We start from the raw sequence: 23,157 nt of genomic DNA on the forward strand, positions 1-23,157 counted from the left end.
CCGAAGCTCCCAGCAGATGATACTGCAGAGTAGTGTGATATGACTCGGAAGTGAAATGCAAGATTGAATCTACAGTGGATGCAGAACTGTTACTTGAAGAAACTGCCCTAAAGTAGAGAGATTTCATTCAAGTTAATTTATGACATGAAATTATGAAAAGCTACAGTACTAATCAGCATTATTTCCTGTGTAGGTTCTTAGAAAGAAGCAATAAGGTGAACTTAGATGGGAAAACAGTACTACTATTAACTCCTGCTTGGCAATGCTGTACAACTATATTCATGGACCAGAAGTGCTCCTGGTTTTGTTCCACAAATAATACTATCTTCTGTTGTCTGCATGTTTCCTTGGGACTTCTCATCAAATACTGATCCAAACATTGATTTGTATGAGAATGGTCTGAAACAATACTGCATGTTGAAAATCCTATAAATTGCAAGGGAAACATTAGCTACCTTCAGTGCTAATCTGATTAACTGTGAGTCATCTCAATTGCAGTGATTAATAGTTAAATAAAGTTAAGTAATTCTGACATGTTTCAGTGGATGTTGTTGAAATGCTCCTTTCTTCCAGCAGAAATTCATGCTCTTGTGCTATGCCTCTTTCCTGCAGCACTCACTCCTAGCATCATTATAAAACCACAAAACTTGGGGGTCTCTGATTTCTCATTTTGTTGATATATTTAGAAGAAATGTTAATACTGAAGCTTAAGGAAATATTAAACTGCCTCCACCAAGGTGAGCCAGTTGGAACCCAGAGGAGATCTAGGCTGTCCCAGACCTCTCCATGGTGATGCTTCATAACTGGAAGGATTTGTCTGGCCTCTCTAGGGCCATGACATGGCAATTTCAAATTGAGGAGTTCAAACACTGCCCTAAGCAATGACATTTGAAAGTCAAAAAAGCATCCAAAGCCCACAGTGGGAACCGGCATGGTCATATGTTTGTGAAGCTGATAAATATTTGTGTAGCATGCTGTGTAGAGGCAGAGATGTACCAATGCAGGGAATGTTGTGTGTACCTTTTAGCGTGGACATACTGATCTGCTCTAAAAGCAGCTGTAACATGGAGCTCCCAGCTTGTGCCCAGGTAATCCACTGACTCCCAGCCATACTGCCTGAAGCAGAAGGTCAGATCTGATGCTGCAAGGGTTAAATTTGCCCAGCCGTGCCAAAGGGGCAGGAGCTGTTAGTAATGAAGAAGAGTAAAGGGGCTTGATCAGCAGTCAGTCTTAAATGCTTCTGAATCAATGGGACTTTCTAAGGTGCCAGCTCAGGGACAGCCATAGCTGTGATGGGAGGGGAATGCATGAGTGTGCGGTTCTCCTTCCAGGCACTATAATACAATTTCCTTCTGTGGACAACTGCCAGTGCCTAGAGAGAGCAAGGAAGAGCTGTTAGCTCTTGACGATCCTGCTCGGGGTGGGATTTCCAGGGCAATGGCTCCTTGCAATGTCCCTTGTGTTCCCAGGGGAAGTCATCTCCCCTTGCCCTGACTCAGCCGAGGGTTAAGAGTGATCTTCTGTTCTCTGCTGGTAGTGCCCCAAACAGAGCTTTTAAGTTTTTTCATATCAGTATGGAGTCTGCATGCAGCGAGAGACGTGAAAGGAAGGAAGGAAAGCAAGCAGGTGTAAACCCAACACCAGGGAGGACGGGTGTAATTCTCCTCACTTTACATATGAGAAAGTGAAGCTCGCTCACTGTTGCACACACTCTCTCACACTTTCTTCCCTTTTCCTAACTCTGTGACTTCTGTCTTTAGTCAGTCATCCTTGCTGTAAGGTTGTGGTGTGGTGTTTTGCGTTTTGGTTTTTTTTTTTGTTTGTTTTGGTTTTTTGGTTTTTTTGTTTGGTTGGTTTTTTTAATTGTAATTAGATTATCCTCCAGATGCTGGGGGATGCTTTTGTCAGAGGAGTTCCTGGAGATATAGCCCCCGTTTGATAAGATTGAGTGTTGCTGAAGAAGGACTGCTAATGCTTCTTTGTAGTAGAAATCCTGTTCTACCAGCAACTGTTTTTAAGAAACCCTATGACAAAATTTGTATGCTTATTCATTAGAACGGATTTCCCCAAATCAGTTTCATTTTTGCACTCTGAAGTGTACGGGTGGCTCTTAGTCACGTGCAAAAGCCCGACATGTAACAGAGCTTACAGTGATCCATGTGATGTGAACCGCCCTATATCACATGGTGTCGAGAAACAGGGGTTTCTCCCTCAGTGGAGTGATAAACACTGTGCAGGTGGTGCGCATGTTAATGCTTTCATTAAAATGTAGTTAATTGTATATTTCTATGTTTATTCCAAATTGTCCTGAACATTGCAAAGTGCTTTTCAAGATGTTGTGCATATTACTATTCCAGTTTTATTGAGTCATATATAAGCAAAGAAATCTGAAGTTTTTTGCTTGAAGAGGTTAGACAGTTGAGACTGATTTGATACGTGGTAGATCATAGATTAGTTCTGCCACAAACTTCCTATGTGGTTATAAGCAAGTCACTTGAGATAGACAAGCCATACTCTCGACTCAGTTCTTAGGATTTCAGCTAATTGGTTTCCTTTTTTCACACCATTTACTATAGTTTTCTCTACCAGTTCTCTGCTCTATTAGACTTTCACAAATTGTGTTTTTTTTTAAAAAAAGTAACGTTTTTAGAAGTAAAACGAGTTCTAAAGTAGTCAAACTTCTGATCAGACCTTTTTCAGCTGTTCTGTTGAACAGGGATAACTATATGTATGTAATATGTAATACTTATGTTGTTTTAATAGCATAATAATGTATAATGTATTATTATATATAAAAGTTACGTGCACATATGCATACATATATATATATATATACACACACACAGTCCGGTTGTTAAGCTGGCAGCTTTAAGAATGTATTGCCTCTAGGTAATTGATAGGCACTATAAAAATCTGTATGTTAAAAATACTGAAGACACTATGGACATGTTCAAGTTTTGTGTAAGTGTCTTGATCTGTTAAAAGAAAAACATTAAAAAACTTGAAGAAGTGATTGCAAGATTATTGTTCAGCTTTTATCTGTTCTTCTCTGAATTCTTTATCCTCAAGATGGATTCCATTTTGCAGAAGGGATGAGAATCTGTATAGCAAGATGTCTACAAACCAGGGCTGAAGCAATGTAGTAGATATTTTTGTCAGAATAGTTTTAAGCGTCTACAAGAAACAGTGGAAAAGGTTGAGGGAAAGGAGCACGTGATTACAGAAATACACAAGCACTGTAGGTGCTATTATGATTATAAATGGGAAGAAAATCTACTTGAATTATGCTGTTTTGACTCTAGACACTGATTTTACAGTTCTTTGCACAGTGCTTCAGCTGCATCTGTTCACACAATGTGTTCATCTCTTGGATGAATATGTAACTCTACTACTTGCTGCCTGCTGTATTACCTCCTGTATGCAAAAGGCATGTATGTGCTCTGGCCTTTAAGTCTTTTGCAGCAACTGAAAAAGATCAGTTAAGCCTTCCCCAACTTAAAAGCTTCAAGTGCATAACTATTTGGATACCCTTATTTCCTTCAAGTGAGTTATAGTGAAAAAGGGTAGTTAAATATACATAAACTGCTTTTCAGAGTTTTCAAAGAGCATGACTAGAAATTATCTGAAGAGGAGAGATGGTATTAACTCTCTATCTGTGCACAGTAATCTGATGCATTTCATATCTTAATTTTTAATGTCTTTTCTGCAAAGATTTTTATTTTGTTCCTGCCTAGCTAGGGCAGAGAGACTGCTTTGAGCACAGTCATGAGATGAATCTTGTTCTGCGTGGCAGCCACTCTGTTGTTTCTCCTGGGAATGATTATGGTGGTTAAACATTAATCATCCATTTGTAGATACTGCTCTGAGCTACTGATGGCTGGGGAAGTGAGGTCTGTCTAGACATCTTAGTGGTCTGTCTTTCTTACCTAAATTCCTTCAAAAATTGTTACGTCTCCTTTGAAGAAGAATGGGCAGAATAAAGATGTACTTTGTATGTCTAAAACCCGGTGTAATAAAGTGCTAAAAGTCTGTCAGGTTGATTGAAAATAAAGTTTTAAGAAGTTCTCTGTGTTAAAGCAGCATCCATTTTAAGTAACACCTCTCAGACCATAAAATTATCTGCTACCTGAATAAATGTGAATAACCTGGGAAGAGAGATGCTGACCAAAGGCGGAGCTGCAGGAAAGACCACTGCTTGACAGGGAAAGCAGTGAACTGAGGTTGGAGTATGAGGAGGATCAGATACTAAGGGTAAAGATGAACATTCACTCTTTTTGTAGATTGTTGTTTAACTAATTTACTTGACTTCTGCAATCAGGTGTTTTAAATATCTAGTCTGACAACAATATGCTGTTGCCACACATTTAGTCAAAAAACCCTCTAGGAGATGTAAACAGGAAGTTACTGCTTAAGAGATTACATTTTTATTTTATGAACAGTCATTTGGGGAGCTTGTATAAATCATCAGACTTTGACAGTCAAAAAAAATCCTTTAACATGGAAAAAACACTTGTTCTGTCAGAAGAGCTAAACAGAAAAAGGTAAACAAAAGTTTTTCGCTGAAACCTCTGTTCATTTTTCCTTCTCAGCAGGCAGAGATTCATAAAGAAATAAATGCATAAGATTAGAGAACAGAGATAATTTGCCTGATAATCAAAGTTAATGATGAAAATAAAACCATGTAGAATAGAATCTATATCGTCACATATCACAACAGCAGCTTTCAATGACTGGGCCTGTTGTGCAAGGAAAAATAATCAAGTCTAACCAGTTCTGTTTTGAAATTCCAAGATAAGTAGCTGGGTAGTGGGCAGTGCAAGCAGCATTCCAGTCTGATGAAAAGTATTATGAGTGCAAGATGAGAATGCTTGACTTTCCAGCTGCTGCATGTAGGCCTGCCCGAGTTTTGGCTTGCTCACAGGTGATTTAATATTGAGGTAACTATTAAGCAGGGTAAGTGTTTACTTAGGGCATATTTAGAATAGATACTGATTTTTGCCACATGATAGAAAAAGAACATTTCATTCCTATGTCTTGCACATGCCCAGGCTTTAACCCCAAATAAGTAAAAAGATGATGCTGCATAGTGGGGGTTTCATGTACAACTAAGGGATGCTTCTCGGGGATCCTTTTCATCTGCAGGTGGAGTAGAGGCATCTTCATTTTAGACCTTTGTCTGTCTTTGCTTTCGGGGCCAAATTCAGAAGATGTATAACTCGTGGCATAATTTGCATATCAGCAAGTATCAGTGCAATCTGCCGAGAAAAGACAAGGCACATTTGTAGCAGAGCAAAGAATTAGGAGAAGCTTCTTAGCCTGTCTCCTTTGAAATGAAAGTTACATTGGAGTTGTCATTTTATTATGTGTCAAATGATAACTTGGATAATAGGATGATACAATGTTAGTATTCTCAAGCCATTTTTCACACATTTTCACACAGTTTTAGCTGACCTTTTTATATGCATTCCAATAAGCAATCCTTGCAGGTTTATTTGGACCTACAGAATGAGCTGTGTAAAAAGACTGTATTTGAAACTGCTGCAGGGCAGAGGAAGGGACTAGATGACATAAGGTCACTTCTCTCTCACTTTTATATTAATTTTTTCCTTTGAAGTTTTTGCATTTTCTGTTTGCGCTTTTATATACTGTTTCTTATGCCATTTTATTAAATTTCAGATAATTCATAAGATCAGTAGAGAAATATACAGCCGTATGCTCTTATTCAGTGCAACAGTTTATTTTGAGGAGCATGCTTGTGTCCAAGCTATGGAAAAGAAGAGGGGCTGACAACTTTTATTTAGTCAACTTGCTATGACTGCATAGTGAACTCTTGAGTGCCACCTGCCTCCTCAGGTCATGTGTACAAAAATGGAAATCAATTAAAAGCGATGTTAGAAGTGACTAGGAAGTTTTAAAAATCCTTTGATTTAACTGAACTGTTCAGTTATCTCTGAATATTGTTCCTAGTCAAAAACGATTTTGGTCCCTAGTACCAAGATTATCACAGTTGAGAAAATCCTAAGGCAATTGATATGATTCTAAGAATACCTGATTGCCGATTTGAGATTCCATTTCAGTAAATTATTAAACAAAATAACAGAAATATTACCACTCTTTGTTTAGTTTAATCTTAAATTGTGAATTATTAATTTGTTTGATTTTTAGAACATAGAATGCGAATAATACTTCTCTCACAAACACTGATAATCTGTGCATTTGTTTTCAGTACACGTTTTGGAACTTTGTACCGAAAAATTTGTTTGAGCAATTCAGAAGAATAGCTAACTTCTATTTTCTCATAATTTTCCTGGTTCAGGTAAGCTGTCCCTATTGTTTAATAAATTTCTGGACTCTTCCTAAAAAAACAAGGAGTTTAAAAAGGTTTAAAAATCCACTGGCTTTGAAGACTGGGGAGGTAAATGGTTGAGTTTAGATAGCCTTTTATGTTCATGATGTGACAAAAGGAGTTGTTTTTATTTCATTTCCAGGTTGTAAATGTGAATCCTAAAGAGAAATTAACACCATCACTGGTTTGATGGCAAGACATCTCTTGATAAAATTGAAAAGAATGAGCGTCATTTTTAATTTTTATTTTGTAATAAACAAACATCCAGATCAGTAAAACCATTGTTATAAATTATGTGGATCATAAACTTTTTTTAGTTTTGCTAAATATTGTATTTTTTATAACAGAATGATGCCTTGGCAGAATTTTTACAACTGCGCTGTTACTAAAGCCTGTAGAGAAACCAAAATATAGATGCTTATACAATGCTTGCTCAGGATGGTACATAAATATTTGTTTTTGTAATTATTACATCAGATGACTAGTTTGCTACTTTCTAGGCATCTTCATTTTGAACCTTTTGCTATCGCTTAAATGTGTTAAGCAATAAAAATCTTAGGAAGTTAAGTGAAAAGCTGTATTACTTTGTACACCAGATTGTGCAGAAAGAAAAGCTATGCGGATTCCCAGACTGGTTTCGCTATTATCTGAACTCCCTCTATGGAGTCTACCTCCTTGTATGTAATTGCAGAAGCCACTGCTCAGTATTTCAGGATTTATTCCTTGCATGCATAAGAACAGCTGTATTGTATAACATGTGAAAACAGCGCTATGCTAATTTCTAACACTGCTCAGTAATTTTGCCTCCAAAGCTGCAGCTTTCCAGTCTGGTACTTAAACTCTTACAAGCAAGTATTTTTACTAGGCATTAACATCTGAATGTTAATGTAATCTAAATATAGTATTGTATCTTATTATAGTATATAGTTATTTTCTAAATTTTGTTGGTATGGTATATGTTCTTAAAATTGTATTAAAGTACTGTTCTTTTTAATTTAAGTTCCTTGGTGCTTTGTAACATATTGGTGAAATGATTACTTGAAGCATCTTGCTTGAAAAACGGACTGCTTACATTCACAAAAACATAACCAGAAAATATTCATTCCTTTTGTTGCAGTTAATTATTGATACACCTACTAGTCCAGTTACAAGTGGACTTCCACTCTTGTTTGTCATCACTGTAACAGCTATCAAACAGGTGAGTGATTTATTGAGCAACAGTAAAACTAAAGAGAACATTATTATTTGGGTGTTTTTTTTTTGTGTTACAATATCTTAGGGCAATGCCTAAAGAATGATTGCGATGAATTTTGACAGAGTAATTTTGGTTTTATTTCTGTAGTTTAAGTAGAATTGGTTGCTATTTGATCATGTCTCACTAATTCAACACAAGCTTCTAAACTATTTTATAATTTTGATGTTCTTGTGTTCCAAAAAATCATTTACATTCTTGTGTTAATTCAGCACACTTTGACTTTTGTTTGTTTGTTTATAAATAGCTGTCCACATCCTATTATGTTTTTCCATAATGACTGAAAATGAGTTTAGTAAGAACTACAAAAATTTAAAAGATAAATCTGCTGCTTCCTTGGAGGTTTCCTTAGCCTTTACAGTATGAACAGAAAATAAAAATGATTTTGGTTCAAGTCTTCAGTATATGTTGATTATAATCTACAGTTCATAACAATAGCTGCAGTGCTTTCTACAGATTAGTATTGAACTGATGTTATAGTATTCTCTCCTTTTTAATGTGAAAGTTGATCCATAAAATTGAAGTATCTTCTAGAAATCAGTTCTTGCCACACCATCGAGTATAAAAGATCCTAACAGAAGTTGTTCTCTCGAAATAGGATTGCATAATACAGCTATGGAATTGTACAGGTTTGCCATTTCACTTTCAAGGTAGTACTACCAAAAGGAAAAGATTAAAGTAGTTTTTCACCTGCTACCCTAATGCTGCAGTGCTACAGTTGACATGAACACTTAAATGTAGATGGGATCTTATTGAAATTAGCAGAATCTCAGATGAATACAGAATGTTTTAATTAATATGGGGATATTATGATCAGATCTGTGTGTTATCAGAGCTTCTGATATTACAAATTTGATCTGGATCAGGAATGAATCAGGAATCAGGCCATGTTTGTCCTGTTGATTTAGCCAGAGCCAAATTTGTTGACTTTGTGAGTTTCAGGACAGCTGCAGGAGAGCAGATGATACCTGATCTGGCATCAGCCTTGCTAGTGCAAAGTTAGTTCATCAAAATTTTTACTAAATTTGAACTAGCAAGTGAGTTTATAAGCAGTACGTGGCATTCGGTGCCTACAACACCCTTCTGCATTTACTCTACCATCTCACTGTAGCCGCAGAGTAGTTTCTAAAAATCTGGGCTTCTAAAGTAATAGTCACAAATAATTGTCTTTAGAGTGGTTCTGTTATGTGTTTGGCTTTTTGCCTTCAGTCAATTTAATGATAATTGCTCCTGAAGGACAGCTATCAGTGTAAGAACTCAGTGGCCCAGAGAGCTCCCTTTCATGGTTCAGCCTTCACTGTATCGCTAGGTCCAGACACCAGCCATTTCTTTCCTCCATTTCAGTGAATGGGATGTGAATGTGAAAGGAAAATTTGTGCAAGCAGCCTGACGTTCAGTATCGTTTACTGGGCCACTTGAAGGAGTTAGCACTTTTCATGGGCATAAGAAAGATCTCTCATGTCATGCTTCAAAAAAAAATGTTCTGTCTTTTGGGAAAAAAATTCCATGAAGTAGTTGAACATCAAGAAAGTTTCTACGTCAGAGTGCTCCTCATTTTAGCTCAAAACTTGTAAGGGAGATGTCTGTGTTTCTTATGTACCTGTGATGGACTATGATGATTAAAACTGTGCCTAACAAGAATGAGGGTGTGGTGGGTTGACCCTGGCGAGCAGCCAAACACCCACCCAGCCTCTCGCTCACTCCCCTCTCCTGTGGGATGGGGAGAAAATAGAGGGAAGGTGAAAAGACTTGTGTGTCATGTTAGTGATGCTTTGATAGGGAAAGCAACAGCTATGCACACAAGCCAAGCAAAGTAAGGAATTCATTCACTGCTTCCCATCAGCAGGCAGATACCCAGCAACTTCCTGGAAAGAAAGGCCTCAGCACGTTACGCTTGCTTAGGAGGACAAATGCCATCACCACAAACAACCCCCCTTCTTCCTGCTTTGCATCAGCTTTTCTTGCTGAGCACGATGCCCATATGGTGTGGAGTACCCCTTTGGTCAGTTTGGGTCTGCCATCCAGGCAGTGTCCCCTCCCACCTGCTTGCCCACCCCCAGCCTATTGGTCTTTTTTTGGTGTGGGAAGAGGTTGGAGAGAAAGCCTTGATGCTGTGCAAGCACTGTTCAACAATAGCCAAAACCCTGGGGTGTAACCCAGCACTGTTTTAGCCACAGGTACAAAGCCGAGGAGCATATGGGCTGCTGTGAAGAAAACTAACTCCATCCCAGCCAGACCCAGTACAGGGGGTAATTTCCAGTGTCCCTTAATAGGATAACTGATTACCTTCACAGTCTTTATACTAAATGCAGGCTTTTCCTTCATTAGTTTTCAAAGAAACTACAAAGACCAGTGTTTCCATTTCTTTACAGTGCTAGCTATACATAACTGAGTATATTCTATAGTAGAATTTAGCTCTTGCTGGTGAGCAAAAGTTGTGATACATGCAATAGCTAGTATTTTAGGTGTGGCTTTCCCAGTCTCAAGATTTTAAATGTTACACTTTAGAGTCTTACTGTAGTTTGGTAGTGGTCTATCAAAGCCTGGATTATGACATGCTGTGCCTAGTACTGCAGTTCTATCTGTCTCCTGGAGTCTTTCTCCCGACAGCTGGTGTAGACTTTGGGACCTGCTTGAGGAGCTGTACCAGCCTCTGGAAGTATATTACACTAAAATTATAAAGACTCTGTGAGTTCTTAATTATCTCTGAAAGCATCCAAGGTAGCGATATTTTGTCCTACATTGAATTTTCAAATGTGCTCAAGAGTTAGATGTAAAAATGCTATGGAATACAAGTGATATTTTCCATCTCTTAACCACTGGTGTCTTTGTCAGTCCCAATCTTTATCCCATGGCAGGACCTTTTGAATGGAAAGTTGCAGATTCCCTGTCCTTTACTTTGTATAAAACAAATTCATAGGATAATTGAGCAATCAAAAGAGGTTACTCTGCAAAGTCTCTTGAAACAAAATTCTTCAGGACTATATATATTGTAGATAAGGTTAAAAAGTTTAACATAATTATATGACAATCAGGAAATATGACAACCTTCAGTTATGTTGTCACTTTATCATCTTTCAATATGGAGTCCCAGTCTTCCAAAATATATTTTCTACACTTTATCTTCTCAGCAACCACTTCTATAAGTACTTATATAAGTACTTTGCACTTACTCAGGAGTCAATAGAGCATGAGCAAGAGATGGTCACTTAAACACCAGAAATTGTTCTACACATTGTAAACATCCCTATTCATCTAAATGTCTTCATTAAAATATATATAATTTTGTTCACTAATTGTAACCATGAATATTCTTTTTCATATGTCTAACATGACTGTATTACTGATGTGTATCACTATTTAATTTGTTCTAGTGAGAATATTTTCTTTTTTTTTTCCTTATCTCGATCAAGGATAACGTTTTACATTTCTGTTGCAAGCTAGAGCTGTTCTGTGTCTTTATAGCCAAACGTGCATCACAGCGTCATTCCATTTCACTGTTTTCTAGGGTTATGAAGATTGGCTTCGACATAAAGCTGACAATGCAATGAACCAATGCCCTGTTCATTTCATTCAACATGGTAAACTGGTTAGAAAGCAAAGCCGAAAATTAAGAGTAAGTAACTGTGACTTAACAGATTTTAGGAGCCAGGCTTTACTTCACACTTCTTGTAAAACAAATTATACAGAAGTGTAGTGTAGATGATGTTGTAGCATTTCTTACATTTAATGGAGATTAGACCTACAATATACTAATTTTTAATTTAATGCCTCTGAACAAAGTATTTTTAGAAGCTAGACATGTTTCTGCTTTATCTTTGCTTTATTAACTCCTCTCATAACTGTTCCTTTCATTTTCCATTTTTTAACTTGGAATTTCACTCATGATTTGTCTTTTGTCTTTTCTCTGTTTTCAGTCCTCTGTGGGTATGCACATTAATAATTTATTTAAGCCTGATTATGCTAGTCAATGCTACTGATTTGTCCTATATATACAACACATATATATACATACCTATATATACAACACATTCAGAATACTTTCTTCATTACCCATCAAATCACAGCCTCCTCATTGGCCATCTGAATGCTGCTACATTCCCTTCCTAGTATTTTGAAGGTTATTTTCAGAAATTAATTTCTGCTTTTTTTTTTTTTTTTTTTTTTTTTTTTTTTTGTGAGCAGATCAACTTTTCATCATTATTCTCTTTAGAACTCAGCAAATTTGATAGATGTTTGTTTGGAATTTCTGTATTTCTAGTATCTTTGTTAAAGACATCTTTTTCTGCTCTGCCTTGTTTGGGCATAAATGGTTCTACAGTGTTCACAGCCTTTCTGCTGTGATCTTCCCTTTGAGTGTGATAGCTTCTACCTAGGGCTTCCTGGTAATAAAAAAAATTAAGACATCACATGCTGAGTATTCCATGTATGTAACTGAACACTTAACTATTCCAAATAAATGCAATAAAGTACCATGTAACTAGAATTTGTATTCCATTAATTAATCTATTGCCTATATTTTCTCAATTTCTCCCCTATTTGTTGCCTTTTAGAGATTGTATTTTGAGCAACTAAATGGTAGGAGAGCCAGGTATAGGAAATGATTGCATGGAAAGGGATAGCTGTATGTATGGGTAAATGGGTAAAATTCTCTGAACTATGTTACACAAGAAAGCAGACTATATCATATAAAGGTAGACCCTTCTGCACTTAAAGCCTGTGGATATTTGATTAAAGAAAGGAAAAAGAGAATTGCTAAAAGATGAAGTTTCTTTTTCACGGAGTCACAGACTGGCTGAGGTTGGCAGGCATCTTTGGAGGTTGTCTGGTTCAACCCCCCAGCTCAAGCAGGGCCACTGAGACCCAGTTGCCCAGGACCATGTCCAGACAGCTTTTGAATATCTCCAAGGAGGGAGATTCCCCAGCCTCCCTAGGCAACCTGCGCCAGTGCTCAGTCACCCTCACAGTGAAAATGAGATGGACCCTTGCATGGTTCACATTGTGCCCATTGCCTCTGGTCCTCTCACTGGGCACCACTGAAAAGAGCCTGGCTCCATCCTCGTTGCACCTTTAGCTGACACAGTGGCAAATGTTGTCAGAACACCTTTTAAATTTTATTAAGAGTATGCTCTTTGGTAGTATTTTTAATTATTTTGTTTTGTTTTCTTATTCCTGCCTTTTTTTCTTTTGCAAATTGCTTAGATTATTAACTTCTGTTTTAATAGGCTGTTGTATTATAAATTGGTCCTGGCCTGCAGGGTGACTTGTATGCGTGGCTTACAGAGAAAATCTTGCTAGATTAATTAGTAAATAATACGGATCATTCAGCGCTATGATCTGTGAAAATCAAAAGAAAGAGGACTCTTGTCTTCATGAGACACACCTAAAAACTCGCTTACTGATGTGTAAATATTTTCAGTGGCAACTTAAAAAACTCCAGATACAGTGGGCATTTTTTCTCATGTTTGTTCTTGTAGTGACACTTTACTGTCAGGAGGGGTTTATTCGCTTAACTGGCCTCTCTGGCCAGACTTTCTCTCTGGCCAGATTCAATGTTCTGAAGAATTCTGATTTTTCCTTTTATGGCATCTGTAGAGATGATTCAACTTGCAGTAATATAGCTGTGTTTTAGGTAGCTGATAATTAAATTAGTGTTGTTTTCAGTGGTAAAGAGAGCTAGTAAAATCAAAATAGTTATGTGGTGTTCTTACAGCTTGTTCTAGGAACAGGTGGATTCTGTGTCTCCTAATAGTTTATTCAAGATAATTCCCTAACAGTGTTTTGTCTGGTTTTGGTAAAGTTCTCACTTTAAGGGCTTTATTATAATTTATTATGTCACTGTCTTTCATAGTTAATGATTTCATGGTAAAAAGGCAAGTTCTCCTGAAGACACATCTTGAAAGAATAAGGCAACTTGAGCAGTAGTCTGGTCCGTCAGGCTCCACTGCTCTTCAGGTTGAAGGCTCTGTATCGTTCAGGCTGGCTCCAGCCAAGACATTTGCTGCCTCCAGTACCAAACCTACCCCTTCTCTGTCTCACTACGTGTCTTCACTTCCCTGGGTCTGCAGAATGATACATGAGAAGTCATTTAATCAAAAGGAAATACATGAGGAAATGAATCCCTTCCTAAATTTGAACAGTCCCAAACTTTTAATTATTTGTTAAAAGTGCAGCTTTTTTCCCTCCAAGAAGTGGAGTAGCCAATTGTCACTATGCTGTTTTAATACGTCTCTAATTTTTGTTCAGAGAATGAAAATTAGTAAACCATACAGCTCTACTGCTGCACTACAAGTCGTGATTTTCAAAAAGATGCCATCGTTTGCACAAAAGATGGAAAATTTCGTATTGGAAGTTTCTGTTAATTTTCATACCTGATTGTTGCAGGTATGCTTAGCAACTTGCATTCTCTTATGCCATATGTACAATTGCAATTTTTCATTGCTATTGATTAAAAAAAGCCTTTTTCATATCTACAAGAAGTTAAATCTCATTTATTATCATCATCCTAGTTCTTCAATACATTTTAGCAAATCCGTACACTTAGTACTGTTAGTAGTACTTTCTTAGTACTGTCACATTTATGTGACAGTAAATCTGTCACAATTGTATTTTAGATGTTACTGTTGCTGATTGTTATCAGACTATTTTGCTTAACTAGAATTTACTGACTCCTGCTAGACTGCTAAGGATATTGGAGTTTAGCTTTATAAATAAGAGAGCAATGATTAAGCTGAATCTTATAATAATGAATCATGACATAAAAGTATATTGAGCAGATGCTGAGCTACATGAAAAATTGCAAAAATTACATATTTTCGTGGGATTTTTATTGACACTTCACTATTATTAAAACACATAGTATATCTTTGCCATTTGTTCTTTTTTTTAAATACATTCCTTTGTAAAAGATGAGCTCCAAAAATGTACCAAAGACTGTTTTTCTCAAACGAATGCTTTACAGTAATCTTTGGAATTTATAGTTGGTTGACTGTTCTGTGACACTCTAACAGGCTGTAAGATATTATCTATGTTGACATGAATAAGAATTAATTTTCTAACTTTTAAACATGGATACAAAATAGGATGGACGTCTAGGGACAGATTCTGTTGAAAGTGTATCCTGTTTTCATTGGCAGACTTGGAATTCTTTGCTTTTTCAGCTACCTCTAATTATAATATTCTGAGCTAGATGCTTCTCCTCAGGAGCCAACAACAGTAGGTCACATCTCCAGCTGTTTTTGAAACAGTAGTTTGTTGTATTTAGTCCTAAAACAAGGATAGTATCTTGCATCTCTCAGATAATGTTGCAAAACTTAATAAGACAGTACGTGCAAAATGGTTTGAGATCCTGAGAGGAAAGGTAGTACACAGTAGACCTCATTTGTTCTCCAAGGTGTAATTCAGTTTTCAGAGATATTTCTGTAGTTCGTCACTCCTGTGGTAAAATCCTGGTGTAAATAAAATGATGAATTTTCAAAATATTTGAGTGAACCTAGGTTTTGTTTTTGAAATTTGGGCTGCTACATAAATGATAAATGTATTTTATTTTGTTGTGTTTTTTTTTTTTCCCCCCCCCTAGGTTGGAGATATTGTAATGGTAAAAGAAGATGAAACATTCCCATGTGACTTAATACTTCTATCAAGTAGTAGAGGAGATGGAACATGTTTTGTTACAACAGCTAGTTTGGATGGTGAATCCAGTCATAAAGTAATATAATATTCTACATTTTCTTTTTAAGGCAAAGTTTGCATTTAATTTTTTACACAGATCACACTATGACTTCATGCATATATGTGTGAGCACAGAGACTGACTTGTGTAACTTTTCGTTTCTACCACTTGACTTAATTTTTCTTAAAGTTTCATTATTTTATGGAAAGATTTAAAATGTACTCATTCGTGCTTTTGTCGGTGTCCAGTATAGGCATGCACATTACAGAGATAATGCACAAACTTTATGTACTTAAATGCTTTTCACGGTGACCTGATTTGTGAATACCCTGGAAGGTACTTGCATATAATCTAAGAAGGTGCCCAATTAGGAGCATTTAAAGGTGCATCTTATTTGAACTACGAGCTCTTATGTAAAAGCTAGTAAATCTGTTTCACACTGAACTGAAGTATATCTACAGATTAATGTCTTGGATATCTGTCCTTACTCTTTTGATCTTATTTACACCTTTTTATTCATTCCAGACTTACTATGCGGTTCAAGATACAAAGGCATTTCACAGTGAACAAGAAATTGATGCACTACATGCTACCATTGAATGTGAACAACCTCAGCCTGACCTTTATAAGTAAGAAAATAATTCTTACCTGTTTCGTTTAAGGTACCCTCCCAGTAAATTATAAGAATATCATAATGAAAAGATACTGGCTGCATCTGCATGGTTAGAGTGGGCCCCAGGGTGAGCTTGAAGTCAGGTTAGTCTTCCATGCATGCTCCTTTACTGCAGGTAGTTCAGTGGTCTGCTGTAGGGCAGTGGTCTCCAAAGGGGATTGTGTAAGACGATCCATTGGGGTGTGTGACAAAAGTTTTAGAACTTCTCGTTCTATTTTTTTTTAAATCTAAAAATAAGGAAGAAATAAAGCTTTACTAATATTTGATATATTTATTGACGCTGGTACCGTCACTCAGTCTGTATGTCAGAGGGACCCATGTCGCATACAGTTTGCGAGGTGTCCTGGGGGAAGAGAGGGTGTTCCACAACGCAAAGAGGTTGCCAGTGGTGTCCTCACTCGTTCCTTTGCATGTTGCGAAGTATTGCAGTTTGTGTGTGCCTGGTTAAGTGGATTTATGGGTTATATTATCTAGTTTTAACTGAACTAACCCTCACAAAATGGTCAAGTGGCTTAAAAAGATTCCTGAAAAGAAATTGCAGATTGAAGATAATACTAACAATGCAAGCACAAGTGAACAACAAGAAAATGGCAAACGCTTCGACTCCCTAGTATGAGCTCTTCATCAGCTAGATTACGAGGTAAAAACAATGCTAATCTAATCAGATCTGAGAAGAAGTCAGCCAAAAAAAATTTGAAATTGTCAAGACTATTTGAAAGGTGGATTTACATCTGCTATCATTATCGATGAACCTCACCCTACGTGCTTTGAGATACTAGCTAATGACAGTATGAAGCCATCGTGATTAGCGAGACATTTAAAAACTAAGCATCCAGAACACGAACAAAAACTTCTACAGTTTTTTAGCAATGTTTATAGTCATGCAATACTCAATATTTTACAGAAGTACTGTACAAAATTTCAATAAACTTAATGATAAATCTTTAGAAGCCTCTTTTGAGGTTTCTTTCTTAATAGTGAAAGACAAAAAGCCACATACCATTGGGGAAACTCTTGTTCTTCCTGCTGCAGTAAAAATAGCTGAAATAATACACAGAAAACAATACGGTGGCGAACTAAAATGCACTCTTTTGTCAGCAAATACTGTTGGAAGATGTAGAGAAAACGTTGCTTATTTCTGAGGTGTGGAAGTATCTCTTTTCCCTGATGTCCGTGACCAAGGAACTGCTCTAGCAATCTGCAAGAGAACAGATTCTTTAGAAAACCAATTTCATCAATCGCTTGATCCTTTTTTTAAATACATGGCTCGTGAAGTGAGCATTTGGAAGTTGAAGCTCACGCCATTATAGACAGTGGAATTTCCTGGGACAGCTATTGAGACACGAATAATGAGAACACATTGGTAGACAGCTTCTCTCTCTGCTAATTTTTACTTGGCACTTTACCCCTCAAGAAACCACAGTGGCGAATCTTTCTTTCCTGAGCCAGAGAGGTTCCCTTCCAGGGTAACAGACCTACCAACTGCAGAATGCTACTGTCAAGCTTAATCTCTTTGGGTTTGAGGTTACCCACTTGGATAGTGTTATTGCAAATACAATGTAGTGGGTCTGGCTGGAATGGAGTTAATTTTTTTCAAAGCAGCCCATGCGGTGCAATGTTTTAGGTTTGTGACTAAACCAGTGTTGATAACAAACCAGTGTTTTAGCTATGGCTGAGCAGTGCTTGCACAGTGTCGAGGCTTTCTCTGTTTCTCACTCTGCCCTCCCAGCAAGGAGGCTGGGGGTGGGCAAGAGGCTGGGAGTGGACACAGCCAGGACAGCTGATCTCAACTGATCGGAGGGATATTCTGTGCCATACAATGTCATGCCCAGCAATAAAACTGGCAGGGGAGGGAGTCTTTCCAAAGTTGCTGTTGCTTGGAGACTGGCTGGGCATCGATCTGCTTATGGGAGGTGGTGAGTGGTTGCTTCTGCATTGCTTGCTTTTTTTTTTCCTTCACTTCTTAAACTGTCATTATCTTGCTTTTGCTTTCCCAGTTCTCCCCCCTGTCCTGCTCAGGTGGGGTGGGGGAATGAGCAAGAGGCTCAAGTAAGTGGGTACTTAGTTGCTGTCCAGGGTCAACCCACCACATGTGGATAAAACGTACTTAGAGATACTCAGAGGGAAAATTGCTTATTGGCTTTATGCTTATGTTTTGTTTTGTTTTTAACTCGGTTCTAAGTTTTAAGTTTTGTGAAGGATAGTAATCACACTGTTACTTACCTCAGGTAGCTTAGAGAATAAGATTTCTTGTCTAATTAGAAGATTTTTTTATAATTTTATAATCTTTGATATCTTTTTTATACACAAACTTTACATTGACTTACTGTTCTGTATCTACATGTTTTAAGTATACCCATATGAATCTCTGTATTCTTCTTTACGTCCTGGATAATGAGAGTGTGTTTAATTGGAAGCTGTTTGCTCACTGTAATAAATACTTTCTATAAAATACTTCTCAAATAATCTATTCTCACATATACTTTTTAAAGATTTAAAAAAGCAAATTACTCTCACTTTTAGAATATGTATGTGTGGTATATATACATCTGTATATAGAGAGAATGATATGTCCTTGTAATGTACATTTTAAAAAACTGAAATATTTGGATATATATACATAAGAATGCACAAATTAGCAGTGCTGTTAAACTATTTGTGTATTTCCCTTGCAGATTTGTTGGTCGAATAAATGTTTACCATGATAGGAATGAGCCTACTGCAAGGTAGGGAAAATCCAGGGTTTGTACTCATTTAAACATTTTTAGGGTTGAATAAGTATCAATAATGAGAATTACCTTTGTTTCACCAACATTGTGCTCCCTTGTCTTATTGATAAAATATTTTTCTTTTGGAAGTTTACAGATTTTAATTTCATATATCATAAATATTTCATATTTTAATCAGTTAGATTTCTCTTATTTTATGTCTTTATTCAACTCCAGTTTTTATTTGATATGTGTGTAGTTTATAAATGATGTTGATAGGATTTTGACAGTACTTGGATAATACTGCGCCATTAGTATGGGGTCTTGGTAGTACACCAAACAGTACGAATAGTATCACTTGTGTGTTTCTTTCCTTTTTCTTCTTAGAAATTGAAGTGTTTGAACATGCCAAATACCATGTTTGGTTTTACTAAGGGAGGGTTGTAAATTTGTCCAAAATGTCCACAATGTTGTGTGTGTTCAGGAAGGCAACATCCAGGGAAATGCATTTTGTATGTGGTGTAGGAGATGGCGATCTATTACCCTGGGTCTGCCGCCTAGAAGGGTCTGCCTCCTGTGCAAATAGGTTTCGTCCTGGAGGGGGTGCGGTGCTTTCTGCTCAAGGAGCAGTCTGTAGCCCAGGACATTCCTTGTCCAGCAAATAGAGAAGTAAAATGATGCAGTACAAAAGAGGCACGAGTCTTTCTATCTTTTCTGCCTAGGATCTTCTGTCTACCCAGCAAGGAAGAGACTTGCTGTACCTGATTTTGTTCAGGACCTTGCCACAAAGAGGCAAAGCAATAGGAGGGAAAGGCTTCTCACTCGGGTGATATCCTAGACCCCAGCATGGGGGAAGTTACTCCATTCTGGCCAAGTCCCTTCCTAACCTCAGTGTGTCTGTAGAGACGTGATTTTGTATCTCAGTAAGCAAAGAGGAGGGGAAATCTGGCTGCTGAGTGTGTCGCTGTCATAGATCCCTTAGGAAACACCTGCATAACTGCACTGTAAAACAGCGCAAAAATCTCTATCGTCATCCCGAGTGACCATCTCTTGGCAGTTCTGGTCTGTATTCTTCCTGGGGTCCCTCAGATAAGAGGGTCAGGCAGAGCACTGGCCACGTGAGCTGTTCCAGGGAGTAGGCATCCTTTCCTGAGGATCCTACTGTCCTTTCCATGTTGAGTGATGTGTCGTGTAATAGTAGATTGCTACAGGCTGCTGTGAAAAGTCTCTTTTTTTTTTTTTTTTTTTTTTCCCTTCTTTCACTTTAAAGATTCTTTTGACTAATAAAGTTTGTTGGAAATGGACTTGGGTGGGAGAGGAAAGGAAAAATAAGCAGAAAATACCTTTTTAATTTCAGCAGCAATAGATTGATCTGTGTATAACACTGTGAATGGGAAGAAAATCTGTGGCATTAAGACTTGTATTCCTTGGACAGCACTATTAGAGCAGTTGGTATTTTTTACTATATTGGTGTATAATGGCTTATAACCCAAACCACTCATATAACATCACTCCACTGGTTTAAATGGAACTGGTTTCGGGTTTTACATCATACTTTTGGCCCTAGGGTTTTTGTTTGTTCAGAGTTTCTTGATTTTTGGGGGGTTCATACCACAAAATGCTTTGAATAACGTTCAAATGTACTGAACTTAATTCTTGTTTCTTTTCCATTGCTGTATAAATAGTCTGACAATTCTGCATGCTGTCGGTCTATAAAGTAGTCCTTGGTTTTACACTCCTATGGTCATTTGTATTAGATATCATGCTCCAAAATATTATTTTAAACTGCATGGGGATCCTTACATTAATTCCCCTACTCCTCAATAAATTATCTTTATGCTTTGAAATGTATACAGTAAGTATCAAACAATAACTTGTATGCCATTTATACTTAAAATAAAATGGAAGAATGTATTGTCCTTAGTAAGTAATTTTAACATGCAGTACAACATGCAGTACACTGTAGTTTATATAAGCCTAAAAAAGACTCGAATTAGTGTTCTTAAAAATAAGCACCTTACAATTAGGTTGATGAATCTTTATTTAGGTACCTACATATGTGGTTTTTAGATGCACTGGTTTAAGACTTGGATTGTGAAATTATGAGCTTAATTTTAGGCATCTATATATATATTTTTAATTTCCACTTAAAAGCTTTAAGTACTGTCCAATAATTTTGTTACACAAAATACAAACACTTGAGTAAAACTAATTTCCTGTTTTATGTGGCTTCCACTAAGGTCTGCTGTTTCTCTCTAAATGTTTATATTTGTAATACTTATCTTTTGCAGGCCATTAGGATCTGAAAATCTGCTTCTTAGAGGAGCCACTTTAAAGAATACAGAAAAAATCTTTGGTAAATATTTTATTTAAATGGACCCTGAAGTAATAAGCAAACATGAAACAAGGTTACAACCTTACAGTTACTACTGAGCATATGATTTCTGTTGAATCACTTGATTTGCAACTATTTTATGAGGTTTACTGTTGCGATAATTGCAGTAAAGTAACTGTTAATGATGTACAACGAGGATAGAGATTTTGGGGAGTGGGATTTTATAGTTTAGTCTTCAAGAGTTGGTGAAGATGACTCAAATTCTTCATGTAAATATAAGGCTTTTGAACAAGCACTGTGAATTAATGTTGTGTTGTTGTCCCAAAGCAGTTGATGAGTCTGTTGAAAAATTTTAAATCTGTTTTGCTCATTTGTCAAAACAGGTGCCCCAACCAGATATAAATATGGCTGATCAAAAAAAAAAAAAAAATCCAGTTCCTGATCAAAATTACACTTTCTGTTAGCCAGTGTGTTTTGTGTGTATGAATTGTCTTTGTTCCATGGAAAATTTTGAATATTTTAGCAGAAATAGGAAGCACATTTTTTTTTTTTAGTTTTTGAAAATTCTTCAAGAAAGCCTAGTGGGAGTAGTAGTTCCATTGTAACAAACCACTCTTTGCTGGTGACAAAAGGGACAAGGATCCAAGTCATCCTCTATCATATACAACTTCTGTACTCCTAAGAAAGAAGGTCATAGATAGCCATGAGCTAAGCCTAAAATACCAAAATCTTTCAACTTTTTCTCCAAAAAGACTGTAAAAAGTATATATTAATTTAAACTTGCTCTCTTTGCTTTTAATTGTAGTCTAAAATAGATGAACTGATATAATTAGTTTGTAGTAAGTATTTCTGTAAACTTCAGAGGATGGTTTTAATATTTCTGTTAACTTGTGTATTGGGCAGAGATGTTCCTAATATGAGTGGTTGTTTCTGGTCTGCCTAACACATGCAGTGTTTGCCATTACCCCAGCACAATCCATATCCTAAATTATTTTATTTTAGCAATGTACAGGTGTGCTGGTTTAATAAGTACTTTAAATCCATTGTTTTGTTTACAGCTTCTTTTAGTTGTTGTATTTAGTCCTCTGAAGTTTGCTCTCTCAATTTGTGTTATCAACAGGAAATTGGTAATATCAAAAGAACACTCTTCATGAATTATTAAATTTCCCTAAAGCAAGCAAAATTGATGGCTGCTTTTTATTCTTCTTGGATGTATCCTGTAGTTTAGCCCTATCTGGATTTTCTTTTACAATGTATGACTCTAGATTCTAAAATTCAAGCCAAAAAAAACTTTAAAAACTTAAATTTATTCAAAGCCCAGCTTTGGTTTGGCTTTGATACATAGCAACATGTTAGCAGTTGTGAACTGTGCCTCTAGAACGGGATGTAAATGCTGCTTAAAATTTCCCTCTTAAGAACCAAGGTATTAAAGCCATTTCTAGTTTTTGAATATCATCCAAATCTTTGTTCTTTTTCTTCAGACTACAGTGAATTAAAGAAATGACAGAGTATAATAATCTAGTGAATTGTGCTTTTATTAAGTTATTGTACTGTGCAATCTTTAGTAAAACAAGTTATCTAATTTCAGGTGTTGCTATCTACACTGGCATGGAAACTAAGATGGCATTAAATTACCAGGCAAAATCACAGAAGCGATCTGCTGTAGAAAAGTAAAATTTCTAATATTATTTTGGGGGTGGAAAACTGCATATTTGAATGGTGAATAGAAGGGGATTTTTTTTTTTTTCTAAACGTGTATGTTTCATTGATTTAAATTAAAAAAAGAGGTACAGGGACTTAAAATTTGCCTTTTTTTGTGTACCATTTTTTACTTTTAAAATGTGCAATATAACGCCATATACATGAGGTTCTTGATGCTGAATTTTTATTAAATATTTAATATTTTTTAAAAAAACACCTTAATGTAATGCTTACCTTTTTAAGATACGATGTGTTTTGCTCTTCCGGAAAACTTTTCTTTCACTGGTTAGAGTACACCTACTGACAGTTTTCCAAGATTGTGTTTCAATATCCTAACATTCCTTTTCATTGCAATTAAGTCTTGAGTTCAGTAAAAATAACTTTTTGGATGCACTTCACTTTGGATCAACTGCAGTAACACAAAGCCTGTCTGTGGCAGGTTTTCCATGGTTTAGCTAAAATTAAAAGTTC

The 23,157-nt window shown here is 36.6% G+C and overlaps 1 protein-coding gene across 1 annotated transcript in view; it reads left to right on the top strand.

The window, feature by feature from the left end:
* Nucleotides 1–23,157, top strand: part of ATP11A (ATPase phospholipid transporting 11A) — a 131,861-nt gene that overhangs the window by 69,870 nt on the left and 38,834 nt on the right. The window contains exons 3-10 of the mRNA XM_082330564.1: nucleotides 6,227–6,316; nucleotides 7,464–7,544; nucleotides 11,107–11,214; nucleotides 15,178–15,306; nucleotides 15,795–15,898; nucleotides 18,618–18,668; nucleotides 20,942–21,006; nucleotides 22,574–22,655. Coding sequence (XP_082186690.1) covers nucleotides 6,227–6,316; nucleotides 7,464–7,544; nucleotides 11,107–11,214; nucleotides 15,178–15,306; nucleotides 15,795–15,898; nucleotides 18,618–18,668; nucleotides 20,942–21,006; nucleotides 22,574–22,655 — 710 coding nt within the window. The remainder of the gene's footprint in view (nucleotides 1–6,226; nucleotides 6,317–7,463; nucleotides 7,545–11,106; nucleotides 11,215–15,177; nucleotides 15,307–15,794; nucleotides 15,899–18,617; nucleotides 18,669–20,941; nucleotides 21,007–22,573; nucleotides 22,656–23,157) is intronic.

The sequence above is a fragment of the Platalea leucorodia genome, assembly GCF_965183815.1.
Source record: "Platalea leucorodia genome assembly, chromosome: 2".
Classification (NCBI taxonomy): Eukaryota; Metazoa; Chordata; class Aves; order Pelecaniformes; family Threskiornithidae; genus Platalea; species Platalea leucorodia.